A 20,066-nucleotide genomic window follows, 5' to 3' on the forward strand; every position below is an offset into this window, starting at 1 on the left:
ACCCAGAAATGGGAAAATATATGTGGTGCAAACGCATTGCCTGTGCCATGGGCTGTGTTTTTGAGTGTCAAAATGGGACAATTCTCAAACGCTCCAGAGCTCTATAGGTGGTATCCCTTGACGCACATCCTGTATCCCACACTCCTTTACAGGCAGTCATCCCTTTTTAGTCCTGCTCCCTGGGTCATGATAGAGGGAGCGCACTGGATCAATACTAAAGCCAGCCCAAGAAGAGGACAGGAAGTAAAGGGAGAGTGGGTGGGTGTGGGACAGGCGTGAAGGTGCTTGACTAATGCCTGAACTCATTTCCAAAGAGGGGAATGCCCTTCAATTACTACCTCATCAGGGAGCTAGAGACCTTTGCCTAGGACAGGACATGAACAGACACCTAATTCGGCAGATGCCGGACAGGTCTCTCCTGCTGTAAAGGAATGGGGATGTATAGAGCGCAGAGACGTGATCACCACAACAAAGACAAGACAAATGTCTTTCTACTGGTTATGTAGACCTTTTATGTAATCATCTGTAGTTTTATTCATGACACCTGTGCATTCCATTAAAACGTAATATTAGGCATAAAATGAGTTGGATTCATCTGGATCCCTTGATTAATTACATATTTGTTGAATCAGGCCCCATGTGTGAGTAATGTGGCCTGTTCTGCATCGCAACATCATTGTAATAATTACATTGTTGTGGTTTGCTACACCAGCTGTGTGTGTCTTGGCAGACCGGAGCCACAGCTGAGCACACACACTCCCAGTGCAGTCAATGCTACCTGCTACATAGGCCGCTTGAGCAGAACAGCAACACATGCCTTGAGGGTATAGTCTCTGAAGAGTACACTACACCTAATACAGTAACTTGCGTCATACGCCTCTGGTGTAGGAGTAACAGAAAAAAGTGCCTTCAGAAAATATTCACACCCCTTGAATTTTTCCACATTTTGTTGTGTTACAGCCTGAATTTGCCTGAATTTAAAATTGATTACATTTAGATTTTGTCAATGGCCTATACATAATACCCAATAATGTCAAAGTGGACTGTTTTTACAAATGGTTACAAATTAATTAAAAAATGAAAAGCTGAAATGTCATGAGTCAATAAGTATTCAACCCATAAGTTCAGGAGTAAAAGTGTGCTTAACTAGTCACATAATAAGTTGCATGGACTCGCTCTGTGTGCAATAATAATGTTTAACATGATTTTTGAATGACTACCTCATCTCTGTAACCCACACATACAGTGCTGTGAGAAAGTATTTGCCTTTCAAATTTTCTCTACTTTTGCATATTTTTTATACTAAATGTTAACAGATCTTCAACCAAAACCTAATATTAGATAAAGGGAACATGAATGAACAAAATACAACAATTACATATTTATTATGCAACAGTTATGCTACACCCAATGCCCTTGTGTGAAAAAGTAATTGCCCCCTTACACTTATTAACTGGTTGTTCCACCTTTAGGTGTCACTGTGGAGGAATTTTGGCCCACTCTTCCATGTGTAACTACTTTTAACTTAGCAACATTTGTGGGTTTTCAAGCGTCAATTGCTAGTTTCAAATCCTACCACAACATCTCAATTGGGATTAGGTCTGGATTTTGGCCGTTTTCATGTAGTCGTGATTGTGTGTTTGGTATCATTGTCTTGCTGCATGACCCAGCTGAGCTTCAGCTCATAGGCGGATGGCCTGATATTCTCCTGTAGAATTCTCTGATACAGAGCAGAATTCATATACAGGTATTACCAGTGTCCAACAGGGATCTATTATTTGTCCACTTCTCTCTTATACATGGCTCCCACTAAGCAAAATCATCTTTGAATATTGTGCCAGCTTCCACACCTATGCAGATGACATAGTTTAAAATGTATTTAGTGCTTGATCATGTTTAGATTCTAAACCCCATTGATTAGCTGTTCATATAGCATTGTCACTGTCAGAGTAAATGCTACAAATGTGAATGTTAGTTGATATAAAAAACGTTATGGTTTGTGAGCTAAAGAGATTTGCGATAAAACATCATACATTTCAGGTCCGGACCTTTGTTTCAATACTTTTCTTCTGGCCCAAAATGTGTGTGCTATGTGCATTGATAGCTGTTTGTGAGAGTGATATAGAAGGACACATTCAGTGTGTGTCGCTAAGTACAGTCATTTCTGTTGGCACCTACATGGGGGCTTGTGTGGGGACGCTCACTGATTATGCGAACACGCAGACAAACAAACCCACAGGTGTTTGATTCAACACCTACCCTAAATTACACTACCACCCACTGCCTTAGTGCAGCTCTCAGCTAGCCTTTATTTGTTTGGGAGGGATAATTTCCCAGGCTTGAAATTCCTCCCACAGAGTTTTGAGATTACCTGGCTGCAGTTCCATCCCCAGAGTTTTGAGATTACCTGGCTGCAGTTCCATCCCCAGAGTTTTGAGATTACCTGGCTGCAGTTCCATCCCCAGAGTTTTGAGATTACCTGGCTGCAGTTCCATCCCCAGAGTTTTGAGATTACCTGGCTGCAGTTCCATCCCCAGAGTTTTGAGATTACCTGGCTGCAGTTCCTCCCCCAGAGTTTTGAGATTACCTGGCTGCAGTTCCTCCCCCAGAGTTTTGAGATTACCTGGCTGCAGTTCCTCCCCCAGAGTTTTGAGATTACCTGGCTGCAGTTCCATCTCCAGAGTTTTGAGATTACCTGGTTGCAGTTCCTCCTCCAGAGTTTTGGGTTCACCTGGCTGCAATATCCCTGTCTGAATATGGGATGAACTGTGGCTCTGTTCAGACCGACAAAGGCATTGAAATGACTCAGAGGAGCTTTCAGATGCTGCGATTGAATGTGTGTTTGTGCACATGTGTACTTGTGTGTGAAAGAGATCAAATGTGAAAGAGAGCGAGTATAAAAGGACAACGTGCAAACAGCTTGTACAGTTCTCTGTATTTCTGATTGTTTCGAATGAGAGACTGTGGGCAACCCTTTGAAGAGTGTGCAACTTGTTCTCCATCTCTGCCTTTCATTTGAATTGAAAGGCTGCCGTCGAAGGTCATATCCTGTACTTTCTACATGTGCTGACATCTATCAGCCCTATCTAAATAGACAATGAGGTCAGGCTCTTTTCAGGGGTACTAAGGAGTCGATGTCAGGCTAATGCAAACGTAAGCATTGAGACAGACGAGATACAAGTTCTCAGGTTGAAAGGCTGATTGAAAGCATGTGCCTCAAGGCTAAGAGAGATGCATTAGGATTTGTCTGAGTCCAGGCCTCGGTTCAATAGCATTTGTTTTATATCAAATACTTTAGATGTGGAGGTTGAATGTACACGTGGTGTACTCAAATCTGTGCTTTAAAACGTGACCTATGAGATGCAAACCTTCAATCCTGCGATGTCTCATGCCGAATGCCATTTGTTTTGTCAGGTACAGTAGGCATTTGTTGTTTTGACTGCTGGTGACATCTGTTTTTCCATTCTTCTGATTGAAAGATATTCAATCTCTCTTTCTTCTCTCCCATCATCTCTCTTCACCCTCTCTCATCTCCATCTTTCCCTTTTCTCCTCCTCTCTCCAGGAGCTCAGTGGCGGTCGGCCATGGATGCTACTGCTTGGCCCTTTTGCGGTCCGTGCCGGCGGCGGCCTACGTGGTGTTGGTCACGGCCCTGCGCTACCACCTCTTCATCTGGAGCGTCTTCTCACCCAAGCTGCTGTATGAGTCCATGCACACACTGCTCACCGCTGCAATTTGCCTCTTCTTCACCACCATGGAGCAGAGCCGCAGGCCCTAGGAAGCCCACGGCTCAGAGGGCTCTCAACTTTCAGGAAGGGGTTAAGGAGAAGGGCAAAGACTCATGGGTAATGGTGGTCCTGATACTGTCCTAGTTGACTTCTGGATGCCCCACTCCTACACTCTGAAGGAGAAGGTGGGAATGTACTGTCCACTGCACTGGACTTCTAGGATTGCAGCATTCACTTGGGTGGCAGGTAGCCTAATGTTTAAGAGTGTTGGGCCAGTAACCGAAAGGTTGCTGGTTTGAATCTCTGAGCAGACTAGGTGAAAAATCTGTCGATGTACCCTTCAGCAAGGCACTTAACCCTAATTGCTCCTGTAAGTGGCTCTGGATAAGAGTGTCTGCTAAATTAATACAAACATTTTCAAATTCACCTTTTGGTACGCAATATCTTTTCTCAGATGGAACTTTGTCTCTTGTATGGACTAAAGCACAACTTTTTAGTAAGATTTAGATATTTTAAGGTGGTGGGTTCTACTGAAGTCTGTTCAGATATTTATTGAGCAGGGCTGAAAATGGGTAATGGAGTAAATTTTATAAATTATTTCATTTGAATGTGTCAAAGCACAATCTATTGAAATTGGATTTGTATTCCTTCCTTTTGTTGTGTTATTGTTTGTTTTGTTTCTGTAGAGTAGTAAGTTCTTCTATTGACCCCCGGCTCTGTGGTGCTCTATCCCAGTAGAGTAGTAAGTCCTTCTATTGACCACCGGCTCTGTGGTGCTCTATCCCAGTAGAGTAGTAAGTTCTTCTATTGACCCCCGGCTCTGTGGTGCTCTATCCCAGTAGAGTAGTAAGTTCTTCTATTGACCCCCGGCTCTGTGGTGCTCTATCCCAGTAGAGTAGTAAGTCCTTCTATTGACCACCGGCTCTGTAGTGCTCTATCCCAGTAGAGTAGTAAGTTATTCTATTGACCCCCGGCTCTGTGGTGCTCTATCCCAGTAGAGTAGTAAGTTCTTCTGTTGACCACCGGCTCTGTGGTGCTCTATCCCAGTAGAGTAGTAAGTTCTTCTATTGACCACTGGCTCTGTAGTGCTCTATCCCAGTAGAGTAGTAAGTTCTTCTATTGACCACCGGCTCTGTAGTGCTCTATCCCAGTAGAGTAGTAAGTTCTTCTATTGACCACCGGCTCTGTGGTGCTCTATCCCAGTAGAGTAGTAAGTTATTCTATTGACCCCCGGCTCTGTAGTGCTCTATCCCAGTAGAGTAGTAAGTTCTTCTATTGACCACCGGCTCTGTAGTGCTCTATCCCAGTAGAGTAGTAAGTTCTTCTATTGACCACCGGCTCTGTAGTGCTCTATCCCAGTAGAGTAGTAAGTTCTTCTATTGACCACCGGCTCTGTAGTGCTCTATCCCAGTAGAGTAGTAAGTTCTTCTATTGACCACCGGCTCTGTAGTGCTCTATCCCAGTAGAGTAGTAAGTTCTTCTATTGACCACCGGCTCTGTGGTGCTCTATCCCAGTAGAGTAGTAAGTTCTTCTATTGACCACCGGCTCTGTAGTGCTCTATCCCAGTAGAGTAGTAAGTTCTTCTATTGACCACCGGCTCTGTGGTGCTCTATCCCAGTAGAGTAGTAAGTTATTCTATTGACCACCGGCTCTGTAGTGCTCTATCCCAGTAGAGTAGTAAGTTCTTCTATTGACCACCGGCTCTGTGGTGCTCTATCCCAGTAGAGTAGTAAGTTATTCTATTGACCACCGGCTCTGTAGTGCTCTATCCCAGTAGAGTAGTAAGTTCTTCTATTGACCACCGGCTCTGTAGTGCTCTATCCCAGTAGAGTAGTAAGTTCTTCTATTGACCACCGGCTCTGTAGTGCTCTATCCCAGTAGAGTAGTAAGTTCTTCTATTGACCACCGGCTCTGTAGTGCTCTATCCCAGTAGAGTAGTAAGTTCTTCTATTGACCCCCGGCTCTGTGGTGCTCTATCCCAGTAGAGTAGTAAGTTATTCTATTGACCACCGGCTCTGTGGTGCTCTATCCCAGTAGAGTAGTAAGTTCTTCTATTGACCACCGGCTCTGTAGTGCTCTATCCCAGTAGAGTAGTAAGTTATTCTATTGACCACCGGCTCTGTAGTGCTCTATCCCAGTAGAATAGTAAGTTCTTCTATTGACCCCCGGCTCTGTAGTGCTCTATCCCAGTAGAGTAGTAAGTTCTTCTATTGACCACCGGCTCTGTGGTGCTCTATCCCAGTAGAGTAGTAAGTTCTTCTATTGACCACCGGCTCTGTAGTGCTCTATCCCAGTAGAGTAGTAAGTTCTTCTATTGACCACCGGCTCTGTGGTGCTCTATCCCAGTAGAGTAGTAAGTTCTTCTATTGACCACCGGCTCTGTAGTGCTCTATCCCAGTAGAGTAGTAAGTTCTTCTATTGACCACCGGCTCTGTAGTGCTGTATCCCAGTTGCATTATATTTCTAATAGTCCTCCATACACTTATATCCATTATATAGGTTATATAAATGATGTACTGTAGATGTGTTCCAAGCTGATAGCAAGCCATACTTCCCTCCCACTTCCTGCCATAGGATACACAGGTCGTAAGCTGTTTATTTTAATTAAACATTTTTATTTAAACTTTATTCAACTATTTCATACCCTAAATTAATATGCATTATTTTAGGTGTGTGTGTGTGTGTGTGTGTGTGTGTGTGTGTGTGTGTGTGTGTGTGTGTGTGTGTGTGTGTGTGTGTGTGTGTGTGTGTGTGTGTGTGTGTGTGTGTGTGTGTGTGTGTGTGTGTGTATGTGTATGTATGTATGTATAGATATATATGTGTGTATATAGATAGATAGATATATATATATATATATATGCAGTAAAAATAGTAAAAAATCCCTGTCTTAGGTCAGTTAGGATCACCACTTTATTTTAAGAATGTGAAATGTCAGAATAATAGTAGAGAGAATGATTTATTTCAGCTTTTATTTCTTTCATCACATTCCCAGTGGGTCAGAAGTTTACATACACACTCATAGTATTTGGTAGCATTGCCTTTACATTTTTTAACTTGGGTCAATCTTTTCGTGTAACTTTCCACAAGCTTCTCACAATAAATTGTGTGAATTTTGGCCCATTCCTCCTGACAGAGCTGGTGTAACTGAGTCCGGTTTGTAGGCCTCCTTGCTCGCACACGCTTTTTCAGTTCTGCCCACAACTTTTCTATAGGATTGAGGTCAGGGCTTTGTGATGGCCACTCCAATAACTTGACTTTGTTGTCCTTAAGCCGTTTTGCCACAACTTTGTAAGTATGCTTGGGGGGGTCATTGTCCATTTGTAAAACCCATTTGTGACCAAGCTTTAACTTCCTGACTGATGTCTTGAGATGTTGTTTCAATATATCCACATCATTTCCCTGCCTCATGATGCCATCTATTTTGTGAAGTACACCAGTCCCTCCTGCAGCATAGCACCCCCACAAACATGATGCTGCCACACCCCCCCCCCCCCCCCATAAAACTTCTGACCCACTGGAATTGTGATACAGTTAAATAATCTGTCTGTAAACAATTGTTAGAAAAATTACTTGTCATGCACGAAGTAGATGTCCTAACCGACTTGCTAAAATTGTAATTTGTTAACAAGAAATTTGTGGAGTTGTTGAAAAACACATTTTAATGACTCCAACCTAAGTGTATGTAAACAGTCATTAAACTTGTTGTAGACCACCACGAGTCATTAACTGACCTAAAACAGGGAATTTTTACTAGGATTAAATGTCAGGAATTGTTCAAAACTGAGTTTAAATGTATTTGGCTAAGGTGTATGTAAACTTCTGACTTCAACTGTATGTTTATGTCAAATGTTTTACTCTGGGAATATATAGAAATGCAGTGAAAGCTTTGTGAATACAGTGGATTATTACTAGTTGATTCACTTGGTGAATGTTGTTAATCTAAAGATAATCTAAAGATAATTCACCTGCTGTGTGGGGACAAAGCTTAATTCTTGGGTTACATTTTCCATATCTAAAAGCGGTTAATTTTTATAAATACATTTTTGTTTGAAGCCATATTTCACTTCTATTTCTGTATTGCTCATTTGATTTCTAATCTAAAAATGTGCTCCAATCCACAATTTGATGTCTTCCTACTTCTGCCAGACCTGTGAAACCTAATCATTGGCAATTGGGAGCCCTTTCCCTAACACGCTAATCAAATTAGATTACAAAATGAACTAATAAATTGCTTACTTAAATGAAAGTTGTTTTCTTTCATGAAGATATCCCCTAGGAAAATGTCCCTGTGAATACTGAATGCAATTCCAATGTATAAAGCGGTTAGTTAATTTGACACAATCTGATTGGTTAACTTGAAGAACTTGAACAGAGATCCATATGCTTATAAAGGACTCTCCATGTCCAATAATAACATGTCTGGTAAATAAGCATATGAAGTTGCAGATTGCAGCATGTCACACAACTTTTAATATATGATATTAGATGGGATTGTTATGTATGTTTTACTCACCTTAATCTAATAGCTATGTATGTGTTAAGTTATTTTGTCTTAATTTTTTGGTCAAATGTGTTTTCCTTATGTTAGCTGTGACCACTGTGATGGGCTAAGCTGCTGTATGTCTTATTTATGGCTAAATGTACAGAGATGCAGCCTTGATTCTGTAGTGGATACAATATATGCCATTCAGTCATGCATCTTGGTTGTGGAATCTCTTTAGATTGGGGAAAAATGGGGGACTATTTTAGAATTTCTAGTTTAAGAAAAATGGGGGGCTATTTTAGAATTTCTAGTTTAAGAAAAATGGGGGGCTATTTTAGAATTTCTAGTTTAAGAAAAATGGGGGGCTATTTTAGAATTTCTAGTTTAAGAAAAATGGGGGGCTATTTTAGAATTTCTAGTTTAAGAAAAATCGGGGACTATTTTAGAATTTCTAGTTTAAGAAAAATCGGGGACTATTTTAGGCGATAATTACTAACATTTTGAGACAGCCAAGACCACTACAGCATTCTCTGCTTACTCATCCTCCCTCACCCAACAGGTTTTCAAAGAAGCTTTGTGCTAACATTTTCCCCTTATTTCTGTTAGGTGAACAATAAAACAAATGTTTTTATCAATTGCACTGTTTAAGAGAACATCCTCAAGAGGTTAAAGATTAAATTATAAAACTATAAATTATAATAAAGTATAGATTATGTAGACTTTTATATTGAAGTATAAACATTTACTTTTTCAACTTGCACAGTTGATACTGAAGCTCTGGCAACACGTACTCGTGAGATCTCATTAACAGTGGAATTAAATGAGGAGTGATGAACGTTCAAGGATCATTTCCTCTACATTATGGCGCATCATTTTATCACTGGACGACATAGCATCACATAATTGGTCAGGTTATCAAAATTAACAATATTCCATTAATGTGCGTAATTAGTCAAATACATTTGAATCTATTTTTTTATTTGTATTATTATAAATTATATATATATATATATATATACATTTTCCTTTATTGTTAATTAATAAATGTTTTACTTACCATTTTCGAAACCATTTCGCTGTTTTCTGGTGACAGTTGTGACTTCATTTCTACATTAAGTTTTTAAACGTTCTGATTTTAATCACGTAAAAACTGTTTGATGGTAATCTGGATACTGTCAGACATTATTGCAGATATAAGTTGTGGAAGATCAAAGAACTGCAGAAGATTTCTTTTTCAAATGTTATTATTACCCACATAATGCTCTCTATACTCCTCTGTAAACTGGTCATCTCTGTATACCCGTCGCAAGACCCACTGGTTGATGCTTATTTATAAACCCCTGTTAGGCCTCACACCCTCCTATCTGAGATATCTACTGCAGCCCTCATCCTGCACATACAACACCCGTTCTGCCAGTCACATTCTGTTAAAGGTCCCCAAAGCACACATCCCTGGGTCGCTCCTCTTTTCAGTTCGCTGCAGCTAGCGACTGGAACTAGCTGCAACAAACACTCAAACTGGACAGTTTTATCTCAATCTCTTCATTCAAAGACTCAATCATGGACACTCTTACTGACAGTTGTGCCTGCATTGTGTGATGTATTGTTGTCTCTAACTTCTTGCCCTTTGTGCTGTTGTCTGTGCCCAATTATGTTTGTACCATGTTTTGTGCTGCTCCCATGTTGTGTTGCTATCATGTTGTTGTTGTTATGTTGTGTTGCTACCATGCTGTGTTGTCATGTGTTGCTGCCTTGCTATGTTGTTGTCTTAGGCCTTTATGTAGCGTTGTGTCTCTGTTGTTGCGATGTGTGTTTTGTCTTATATTTATATTGTATTTATTTTAGATTTTTAATCCCAGGCCCCCGTCCCCACAGGAGTCCTTTTGGTAGGCCGTCATTGTAAACAAGAGTTTGTTCTTAACTGACTTGCCTAGTTAAATAAAGGTTAAATAAAAAATACTATTTCCCCAGGGCACAACGACAGTTAAACAACTTAATGTAAGCGACCCGTGGTGTCGTCTAGCCTTCTCTGCACACTGTGTACCTGCGTCAGTTCTTATTGCACATGGCTAAGCTCATCTTCCAGAGTAATCGTTCATCTCAAAATGAGAATGCTAATATTTTGATGAGAAATGTTTGCATTGTCGACCTTGGCGAAGACAAAAAAGTTGTAAAAGTTCAGCTCCTCGGCTGTGGATGTGTGGTAGAAATGGGGAGCGGGAGAAATATATTTGCTTAAATGTTCTAATACACTCTTGAATTCTAAACCTGTACATGATAGAATATGACACAACAGCTCCAGAGATTGTTTTCTGATGTGGATAACAAAGATTTCTCCGTTTTGCTATTGTGTTACATTATTTTGTTTCAAGCCATGTGGGCAGAAGAGGTGAAGGAGAGAGGATGATCCCTTTCAAATAATAGGTAGTTTTTTTACCTTTTAGGTTTAGTTCTGTATCACTTCATGTTTCATGTCACTCCCATCTTGCTATAGAAAAATATCTCCTAACCCCTCTTCAAATAGATTGCCATTCCTGAGCATGTCGTTTTTTGTGTAACTACTTGTGGATCAATGGTAGATTGATATGACTACACACAGATAATACAGAATATACCTCTTCTGAACTCACTTTATGACCAAATCATAATAGAGCTCTTCTGAATCCAATTTCTGACCAAATCAGAATATCGCTCTTCTGAAACCACTTTATGACCTAATCAGAATATTGCTCTTCTGAAACCGCTTATGACCTAATCAGAATATTGCTCTTCTGAAACCGCTGATGACCAAATCAGAATAGATCTTATCTGAAACTGCTTATGACCAAATCAGAATAGAGCTCTTCTGAAACCGCTTATGACCAAATCAGAATAGAGCTCCATTTTATGGCCATATCAGAGTAGAGCTCTTCTGAAACTGCTTATGACCAAATCAGAATAGAGCTATTCTGAAACTGCTTATGACCAAATCAGAATAGAGCTCTTCTGAAACTGCTTATGAACAAATCAGAATAGAGCTCCACTTTATGACCATATCAGAGTAGAGCTCTTCTGAAACCACTTATGACCAAATCAGAATATTGGTCTTCTGAAATCACTTTGACAAAGATGAACACAGGTCAGACCATGATGTTAAGCAACAGTTGGACTGAAAAGCAACATTCCCGAGAGTGTGTGGCTAATTTAATTGTGGCTTGTACAGCCAAGTGAATGTTTCATTGAGTTTGTGTTTATGGCAAAGGAATCATAGCATAACTGGGCCGAAATTTAGGGTGGTGCACTGCCCAAAAGACTAAGCCCAGAGAGGTGTGATTGAGTTAAAGCTGGCAATGAAGTTAAACTGATGACATTAACACTGAGCCTTCTTCTTCTCCTGTCTTCTATGGTGGTTCAACACCTCCCACTTGAGACCGAGAACAATCCCCCTTCAACCCTCCCACACAACAGGCAGAGCAAAATACTGGACATATTTCCCTTCGAGAGTGAAAGCAATACAGCAGCGGTCATCCCATTTCTTTCTAATAGTTCACACATTTCTGCAACGCTGATAATGGGAACCCTCAGGTGTGCCATATCTCCCTCAAGAGTGTCCTTCAGAAGTTCAGTAAACATTCCCTACCTGTCCTTTTTTCCATGCCTGAAAAAAAAGTTTGAGGAAGAAAAAAAGTATGAAACTAAGAAAAATGAGATGGGTACAGAACAAGTCATGAATATGCAGGACAAAAGGCCTGAGGGATTACACGTTACCTAAGGTTTATTTTCTCTTTCCCTCGCTCTCACCTATGAGGTTTGCTCCTGTCTGCATCTTAATTGAGATAGGGGGATGGAGAAAGAAGGGGGGGGCTAGAGAGAAAGGGAGGAAGAGGACTGGTTTAGATTTCTGCCTCAATGCAGTGCTTGGATGTCCACAGCCCTGAAGTCTTTCAGGCCTTGTTTACTCTGGCATCAGAGAGTCTATGAATCAGGCTTTTTAGATGTAATATTTCCAAATGACTAAACACATTTTCAAGTAATTGGCGAATGGAGTGTGAGTTTTTGTACACTACCACAAAGATTTTCAGCCAATGTATTAAAGATATTACATTCATACAGCCAACAATTCACAGCCCAATCTTGTCATTTAGCCAATGCAGGAGAATATTGCTTGCTGGCTCATTTAGCCTTGCTGACTCACTCATTCATGCTTACACACCTGTTTTTTTTATTATTCAAAAAGACTTAAGTGTGACACTAATTTCAGCATATGGAGAATGACAGATTTTCTTTTAACCCTGGTATTAAGCCTATAAGCTAGATTCCCTGAAAGGTCCATGCTGATTATCAGTTCAATCGTCCAGACACTAAAAGGTTGTCGATATTGTTATTAAATTTTTTAATTTATGATGGAAAAAATATTTTATTTTAATTGTTTAATTTGTGATTCACTGTATTTGTAGGTTTCTGGTTCATGTCTAATTTTTGATTAGCCACACCACTGGAACTAGTCACATGGGATAAAGTAATTTACACCTCTGAGGGTTTCACCTAGCACTTTGTATTGAAGCACGTTGTCCTATGAATATTCAACAAATAGGAGCATGATGGTGTGAATTGAATTGAACACACATGAGAATGTAGGCTATTGACATTGTAATGCTCCGAAGAGGATCCTGAGAGAAGTCCATATCAAATATCACAGAGAACACACTCTACTCCATATTTATTTGAACAGTGAAGTTAAAACTTTTAATTTTGGATTTGAGATAAAAAATGTTTTGAGGCGACAGTACAGAATGCCACCTTTTATTTGAGGGTATTTTCATACATATCTGTTTTACCAGTTAGAACTATTAAATTAAAGCACTTGATGCATCTAGTCCCCCTCATTTCAAGGTGTCATAAGTATTGGGACAAATTCACTTACAGTGTATGAAAGTAGTCAAAGGTTTAGTATTTAGTCCCATATTCCTAGCACGCAATGACTACATTTAGCTTGTGACTCTGCAAACGTGTATGCATATACAGTTTGTTTTGGTTGTGTTTCGGTTTATGTTTTTCCCAATAGGAACTGAATGGTGAGTTATGTATTGTGTCATTTTGGAGTCACTTTTATTGTAAATCCGAATAGAATATGTTTCTAAACAGTTCTACATTAATGTGGATGCTACCATGATTACGGGTAACTATGACTGAATTGTGAATAATGATAAGAGAGTATGTTAGAGGCACAAAGATCATGCACCTCAAAACATGCTAACCTCTCAGTATTACCAATAACAGTGGAGGTTAGCATTTTGGGGGGAGTACGATATTCATGACCTTCGTGACATTTTGTAAAGTTGCCGAATATGAAACATGATCTCAAATCCAAAATGCTGGTGTATAGATCCAAATGAAACGTTTTAGCTTCACTGTCCGAATAAATACAAAGGAGGGTGTAAATGGTGAAAGAAATGTGGACTTGAAATGTCTACTTTCTGTGTTCTACTGATAGCTAACTTGCCAGAGCCTTGAAATCCAAACTAGGTTAAGCTTGCCATGTGATGAGGGTAAACCTACAGTACCAGACAAAAGTTTGGACACACCTCATTCCAGGGGTTTTCTTTTTTGTTTGCCTCTTTTCTACGTTTGTAGAATAATAGTGAAGACATCACAACTATGAAGTATCTCATATGGAATCATGTAGTAACCAAATAACTGTTAAACAAATCAAAATATATGTTATATTTGAGATTCTTTGAAGTAGCCACCCTTTGCCTTGATGACAGCTTTGCACGCTCTTGGCATTCTCTCAACTAGCTTCATTAGGTAGTCAGCTGGAATGCATTTCAATTAACAGGTGTTCCTTGTTGAAAGTTCATTTGTGGAATTTATTTCCTTAATGCGTTTGAGCCAATCAGTTGTGTTGGGCCGAGGTAGGGATGGTATACTGAAAATAAGCCTATTTGGTAAAAGACCAAGTCGATATTATGGCAAGAACAGCTCAAATAAGCAAAGAGAAACAACAGTCCATCATTACTTTAAGACATGAAGGTCAGTCAATACGTAAAATTACAAGAACTTTTAAAGTTTCTTCAACTGAAGTTGCAAAAACCATCAAGCGCTATGATGAAACTGGCTCTCATGAGGACTGCCACAGGAAAGGAAGACCCAGAGTTACCTCTGCTGCAGAGGATAAGTTCATTAGAGTTAGCAGCCTCAGAAATTGCAGCCCAAACAAATGCTTCACAGAGTTCAAGTAACAGACACATCTCAACATTAACATTAACATTGTTCAGAGGAGACTGCGTGAATCAGGCCTTCATGGTCGAACTGATGCAAAGAAACCACTACTAAAGGACACCAATAAGAAGAAGAGACTTGCTTGGGCCAATAAACACGAGCAATGGACATTAGACCGGTGGAAATCTGTCCTTTGTTCTTATGAATCCAAATTTTAGATTTTTGGTTCCAACCACCATGTCTTTGTGAGACGCAGAGTAGGTGAACAGCTGATCTCCGCATGTGGGGTTCCCACCATGAAGCATGGAGGAGATGTGATGGTGCTTTGCTGGTGACACTGTCAGTGATTTCATTAGAATTCAAGGCACACTTAACCAGCATGGCTACCACAGCATTCTGAGACGCTATGCCATCCCATCTGGTTTGTGCTTAGTGGGACTATCATTTGTTTTTAAACAGGACAATGATCCAAAACACATCTCCAGGCTGTGTAAGGGCTATTTGACCAAGAATTAGAGTGATGGAGTGCTGGATCAGATGACCTGGCCTCCACAATCACCCGACCTCAACCCAATTGATATGGTTTCGTATGAGTTGGACCGCAGCCAACAAGTGCTCAGCATATGTGGGATCTCCTTCAAGACTGTTGGAAAAGCAGTCCAGGTGAAGCTGGTTGAGAGAATGCCAAAAGTGGTCAAAGCTATCGTCAAGGCAAATGGTGGCTACTTTGAAGAATCTCAAATATAAAATATATTTAGATTTGTTTAACACTTTTTTGGTTACTACATGATTCCATATGTATTAATTCATAGTATTGATGTCTTCACTATTATTCTACAATGTAGAAAATAGTACAAATAAAGAAAAACCCTTGAATGAGTAGGTGTGTAAAAACATTTGACTGCTACTGTATATTCAAAGCTAACTCCCTGTATAAACCTTCTGAACAAACTCCTTTCCTTCGTTGAACTTTAATCAAGACACCGACTTATTCTCTATCAATAATGTGTCACTGTTTTAATAAGCAACACTGTTTCTCCCACAGTCCTCCCCCTGTGAATAGTCTAGTCTAATCTAATGATCAGATAACACAGTCAGTTTTGGAATGAAGGGCCCAAGTGGAGGATGATGTCAGTACAGGTTGTAGTTCCATGAAGTGAGATAACAGGTTATTCTTCTCATGGCCGCTATGAAGGAGTAAGGGCAGAACAATTAAAGTGTCCATTTTAGGACACCCTCGAGTATCTTCCAATGTTGGCGGTGTCAGACACCAGTGCAGTCTACACATCATGACTAGCTCATGATTTAGAACCACCATCAGCGATACAGGGAGCGTTTGTAAAGGTGCTGCAGCAGCCTCTCCAATTGCTATCGCGGCCGATGGAATTAGCCTGTGCAACCCTGGTGAGATCCAGCTGTGTCTCTGAGGCTGAGCTTACTTCAGCGGCGCCACTCCCCCCTCACTCTCCACACTCTCCTTTGATCCTCCAGGAGCTGACTGTCTGCCAAGTGGCAGCTGGCAGAGAGCCAAACAATTTATGGGAGGCAAAGCTGCGAAGGAGCTCGTTCTAAAAATACTGAGGCGGAATGAAGTATTGATCCAATGGACAGCTTGTTTTGGCCTGCCGCGGGGTCTACCTCTCTTCTCCCAGGCCACCTCTATATGCAGCTTCTCTTCCCTCCCAGTTTATGTCCTTCAATTGAGGGCAACCCATTCTAGGAGAACTGTGTTTAGATGTGTATTTACTGGGGGGCTGAGACAGGGATGCCGGTTGTCTCCTTTCCTGTTGTGGTACCGAGGAGAAAATCCCAATTTTCCCTCACCCACCCACTACACTGACTCCAGCCCTGATGCCGCAGCAAAAGATCCCCCGAGCTAGGTCCTGCTAGATCTATCCAAGCCTCATGTGGCAGCAAAAGACTGTATGACGTCATCATAAAGACAAATAATGATATTTATGGAAATCTTATATTACCTAATCTTGGTTACCCAGAAGTAGAATTATCTTGCAAAAATGTCATGTCCTGTTTTAATTCTGGGGGGAATTTACCGGTGTTTATCATGGTCAAAACAATACCAATTGTTTGTTTTCATAAATATTTTACAATATATCTAATTTTGACTTTGTGGCTGTGGAATCATTTGGAAACCGTTTATCATCTGGGTTTAAAAATCTCTGCGCCAGTTTACGCACCACCTACGCCCATTTTTGATTCGTCCAAATAATAATTTACTAAAACCAGGAACTACTGTTGCACACACAATTCAATGTGAGCCTTGACAGATTCTCGTCGTTCCATCTGTACACAAGAATACATGCACGAGAGATTACATATTACCGACTGTAAAACACAGGCTTATTCCAGCCAGCTAACGCTGACTCTAAATTGGTTTGATAACGCTTAACATTAAAGAGCGGCTGAACTCACCGATTCCACATTTTTCTGCTGCCCATTAAGAATTACGAAATTTGAGTCTTGGGTGTGTGGTTCGATGTGGGTGTGTTATGTACACTATCGTACTCTGGCAGTTACTGTTCGTCCCTCTTGAGGCACAGTAGCAACAACATAGCCACTACTAATTCTTAAAATAGTCATAATTAATCTAAGATAAATCAAGACATTTTTACATTTTACATTTAGTCGTGCATTTTTACAGGTTTTGATTTCTCAAGTAACATTTCACAACTAGTCAGAGCACTGCTGTCTACAACTTCATTATCAGCAAGCTGCTGAACTATCGTAAATAACGTATAATCTACACGCTGTTTATTAGTGCCTAAAATCGCTAGCTAGCTACATTCCATCTCTGTTTGTCAATGAAGCTAGCTAGTATTAGCTAGTAGGCACATTGAGCAGCCAGGCCACATAGCTAAATCAGCTAATCAAGTCACTGGCGAGTGGCAACGTGTGTGTGCTTCAGTGATGTTTTGTTGTGCCAATTTTCACACGATCTATTACCAGAGTTGGAACATCATGTTACAAAACAGGTCGCGGGGGACACTAGATGCTTGCGAATTTTTCCCAAAACAGTGGCAGACTCAAGTGATCCCTATAATACACATCAGCAAGTGGCCTCTCCATAAAGGGCTGAGCGGCCAAGTGTTCTTTTCAACATAATATTGGCGATGTATTGTTTTATGTAAACCAGTCTGAGTCCGAGGCATGGTGTAATGGGTGGGTCTGTTTCAATGTCTAGAGCATCTGCTGCTATATGATTGGATAGAGCGCACACCGTGTAACTTGTTCTTCATGCAGCTATTTCTCCCTAGTCTTACAACCCTCATGTAAGTCGTGATGATCTCAGTTACACAGATCTTACAGTTTTGCAAAATACTGAGTATTATGATCCTACTTACAATTTTTTGTTAATTTTGACACTGGAATAAATGTTTCAGGCTACTATGGATGCCACAAAGGCCGTTTTCAACCAGAAAATGTTTTTTTTGCATTCAGTTGCCATTTATACATAACATGATTCTAATGTAAGTTGACCTCCCAGTTCAGCATGTTGCTGTCAGTCGTAAAATGTTCTGTCTAAAAAAAAAACTCTCAATCTCATAAAGGGTTTCATAAAGGGTTTATAATTACCTTCATGTAAAGTGTTACCATTGGTTTTGTGCATCTATCAGAATACACCAATTTCCGGCATGAACGTTGACTGCAATGCAGGAAGTGCTGTGGACACAGCTTAGATATTCTTGTGGCCACTTGATGCTTCCTCTGTGCTTTTGTCATGGCGACCAGTATAGTTTTTGTCATGACGACCACCGTAGCAGCAGTGTGCTTGCTCTGCTCTCCCTGACTCCTCCAGGTGTGACTGCTCTGATCAATATGCATCGCTTGGTTTTGCCAGTTTGGCCCAGACACTGATGCACTGTTGAATCACTCAGAAACATTCCGCCCGATCGTTTACGTTTCACAGACGGAGGGGAAACTCGATAGACACAAAAACATGGGTTCTGAAATGAAAACAGCCATGAAAGCGTGATGTGAGAGCATGGGTGTGTGTTGATTGTTTTAGTGTGTGTATGTAAGGTGGTGGAGGGTGTGTGTGTGTGTGTGTGTTTGAAGGGTGAGTGGGAGGGAGTGCCTTGGGAGGGTTTAGTGTGTCTAGACAGAGCACATCCCTGAATTTCGTTCTCTGTGTGTGGAGTGATTGTGAAATGAAAGTGAGTAGCCTACAGTTTTTGTTCTTGGAAAGGAAATACATGATCAAACAGCAATGTAACACACGCTTAAAGATCAGAAATTGTCCCGTTTTTGGAGTTGTATGAAAAGCTTTATTTCACATAGCCAGCGCAATGGGCTGGGGACTTAATTGTTCTGTAAACACAGAAGCAACTCAAGATATTTTTAAGGTTTGTTCAAAATGTAGTCCGGTAATTCCTAGACATTTCATCTGCAACCTGTTACAATGTGAGCAACCTCAACCATATTCTTGACCAACAAATTCCACTTTTTTAAAATAATAATTGAAAAGGTAAACTCACTTGGCAGCAATATTGTTATGCTCTTGATACTGGCCCAATATATATGTTTGTATTTGATACTCCTATCATATCAATGTGTAGAACGAATTAGCAGGTAGAAACATTTTCAGCTCTGCTTTGATTAGGGTTGTGAGTTGAATCCAGCTGGAGTCTGATTCCAGAAATAGACGCAATTTGACATTGTCTACCTTTAAATTATCTAGGGTTTTTGCTCAGCTCTCTTTGCAAAATACCCCTCTGTCTGCGTCATTCTTCTCCTTGCTTTGCCAATGAACTTTGGGCCGAGCTTTGCTTTTGCCTGAAGACTTTCATCTTGTTGCTTTCACCGGGGATTCCTGCAACCCAGCTTCACAGGGCAAGGAAACAGAAATGAAGGTAAACCGAGAGAGAGAGAGTAGAGGCTGAGAGGAGAGTTCTCAAGAGGAGATGATGCCTGTCTCCCTCGTGATCCGTTCACAAACACAGCATGATGAAAGAGTATCACTGGAAGAAGAATGTACTTTCAGACGCCTTGAATATTTAACAGTTTCCCTGCATTCACCTAGTTGTCAATACTGTGAGAACGTAACCATGTAATTTCAAATATGTAGTGTATAGTGATTGTGTTTTTGTATTTTGCAGTAGCTTTGGTTCAAAACAGCTTTGGTTCAAAACAGTGTGATCCCAAAGAACAGCATGCGCTAGCTTTCAAGCCCAGTATTAAGACTCCCTTTCGCTGTGGCTGTGGCTTTACAGCCTTGTCATGTTTACACAAAGCCACAGAACCATTTTAGCCTTTCTCCTTCAGAAGTCTGGAGAAAAAAATGGCATCTTTAAAAGTGAAAAATAAGCCAGGCTTTAATCGAAGCTGCATCCAAATGTCCGGAAATAGCATTTCCAGCAGGGTATTTTTCAATCGCTGTAACAGTACAATACAGCAGCACTATAGGACTTTTACTGTGATCTCATATTGAAAGCATCAGGGGGTTGACTTTGAAGGAGACTAAAACTCCAGGGCCACTCTGGACTTTGTAGGCTTTTTGCCTCTAATGGTTTGTTTACATAGATCTTTTTTCATCGCTTGTCTTTTTTTTGGCTTCACTGTCAAATCTCTCTACATCTAGGGGCATGTTTTCTCTGTTGCTAGATCTGAGGAGTCCATGTTGAGATTTAATGGGAGT

At 40.6% G+C, this 20,066-nt stretch overlaps 1 protein-coding gene across 1 annotated transcript in view; it reads left to right on the forward strand.

Annotated features, from left to right (window-relative positions):
- LOC139366377 (GPI ethanolamine phosphate transferase 2-like) overlaps positions 1 to 4,540 on the forward strand; it is a 131,669-nt gene extending 127,129 nt beyond the window's left edge. The window contains exon 14 of the mRNA XM_071103802.1: positions 3,565 to 4,540. Within this exon, the coding sequence (XP_070959903.1) occupies positions 3,565 to 3,778 (214 nt within the window). The 3' untranslated portion in view covers positions 3,779 to 4,540. The remainder of the gene's footprint in view (positions 1 to 3,564) is intronic.
- Positions 4,541 to 20,066: the final 15,526 nt, after the last annotated feature.

Source organism: Oncorhynchus clarkii, chromosome 14, assembly GCF_045791955.1.
Source record: "Oncorhynchus clarkii lewisi isolate Uvic-CL-2024 chromosome 14, UVic_Ocla_1.0, whole genome shotgun sequence".
NCBI lineage: Eukaryota > Metazoa > Chordata > Actinopteri > Salmoniformes > Salmonidae > Oncorhynchus > Oncorhynchus clarkii.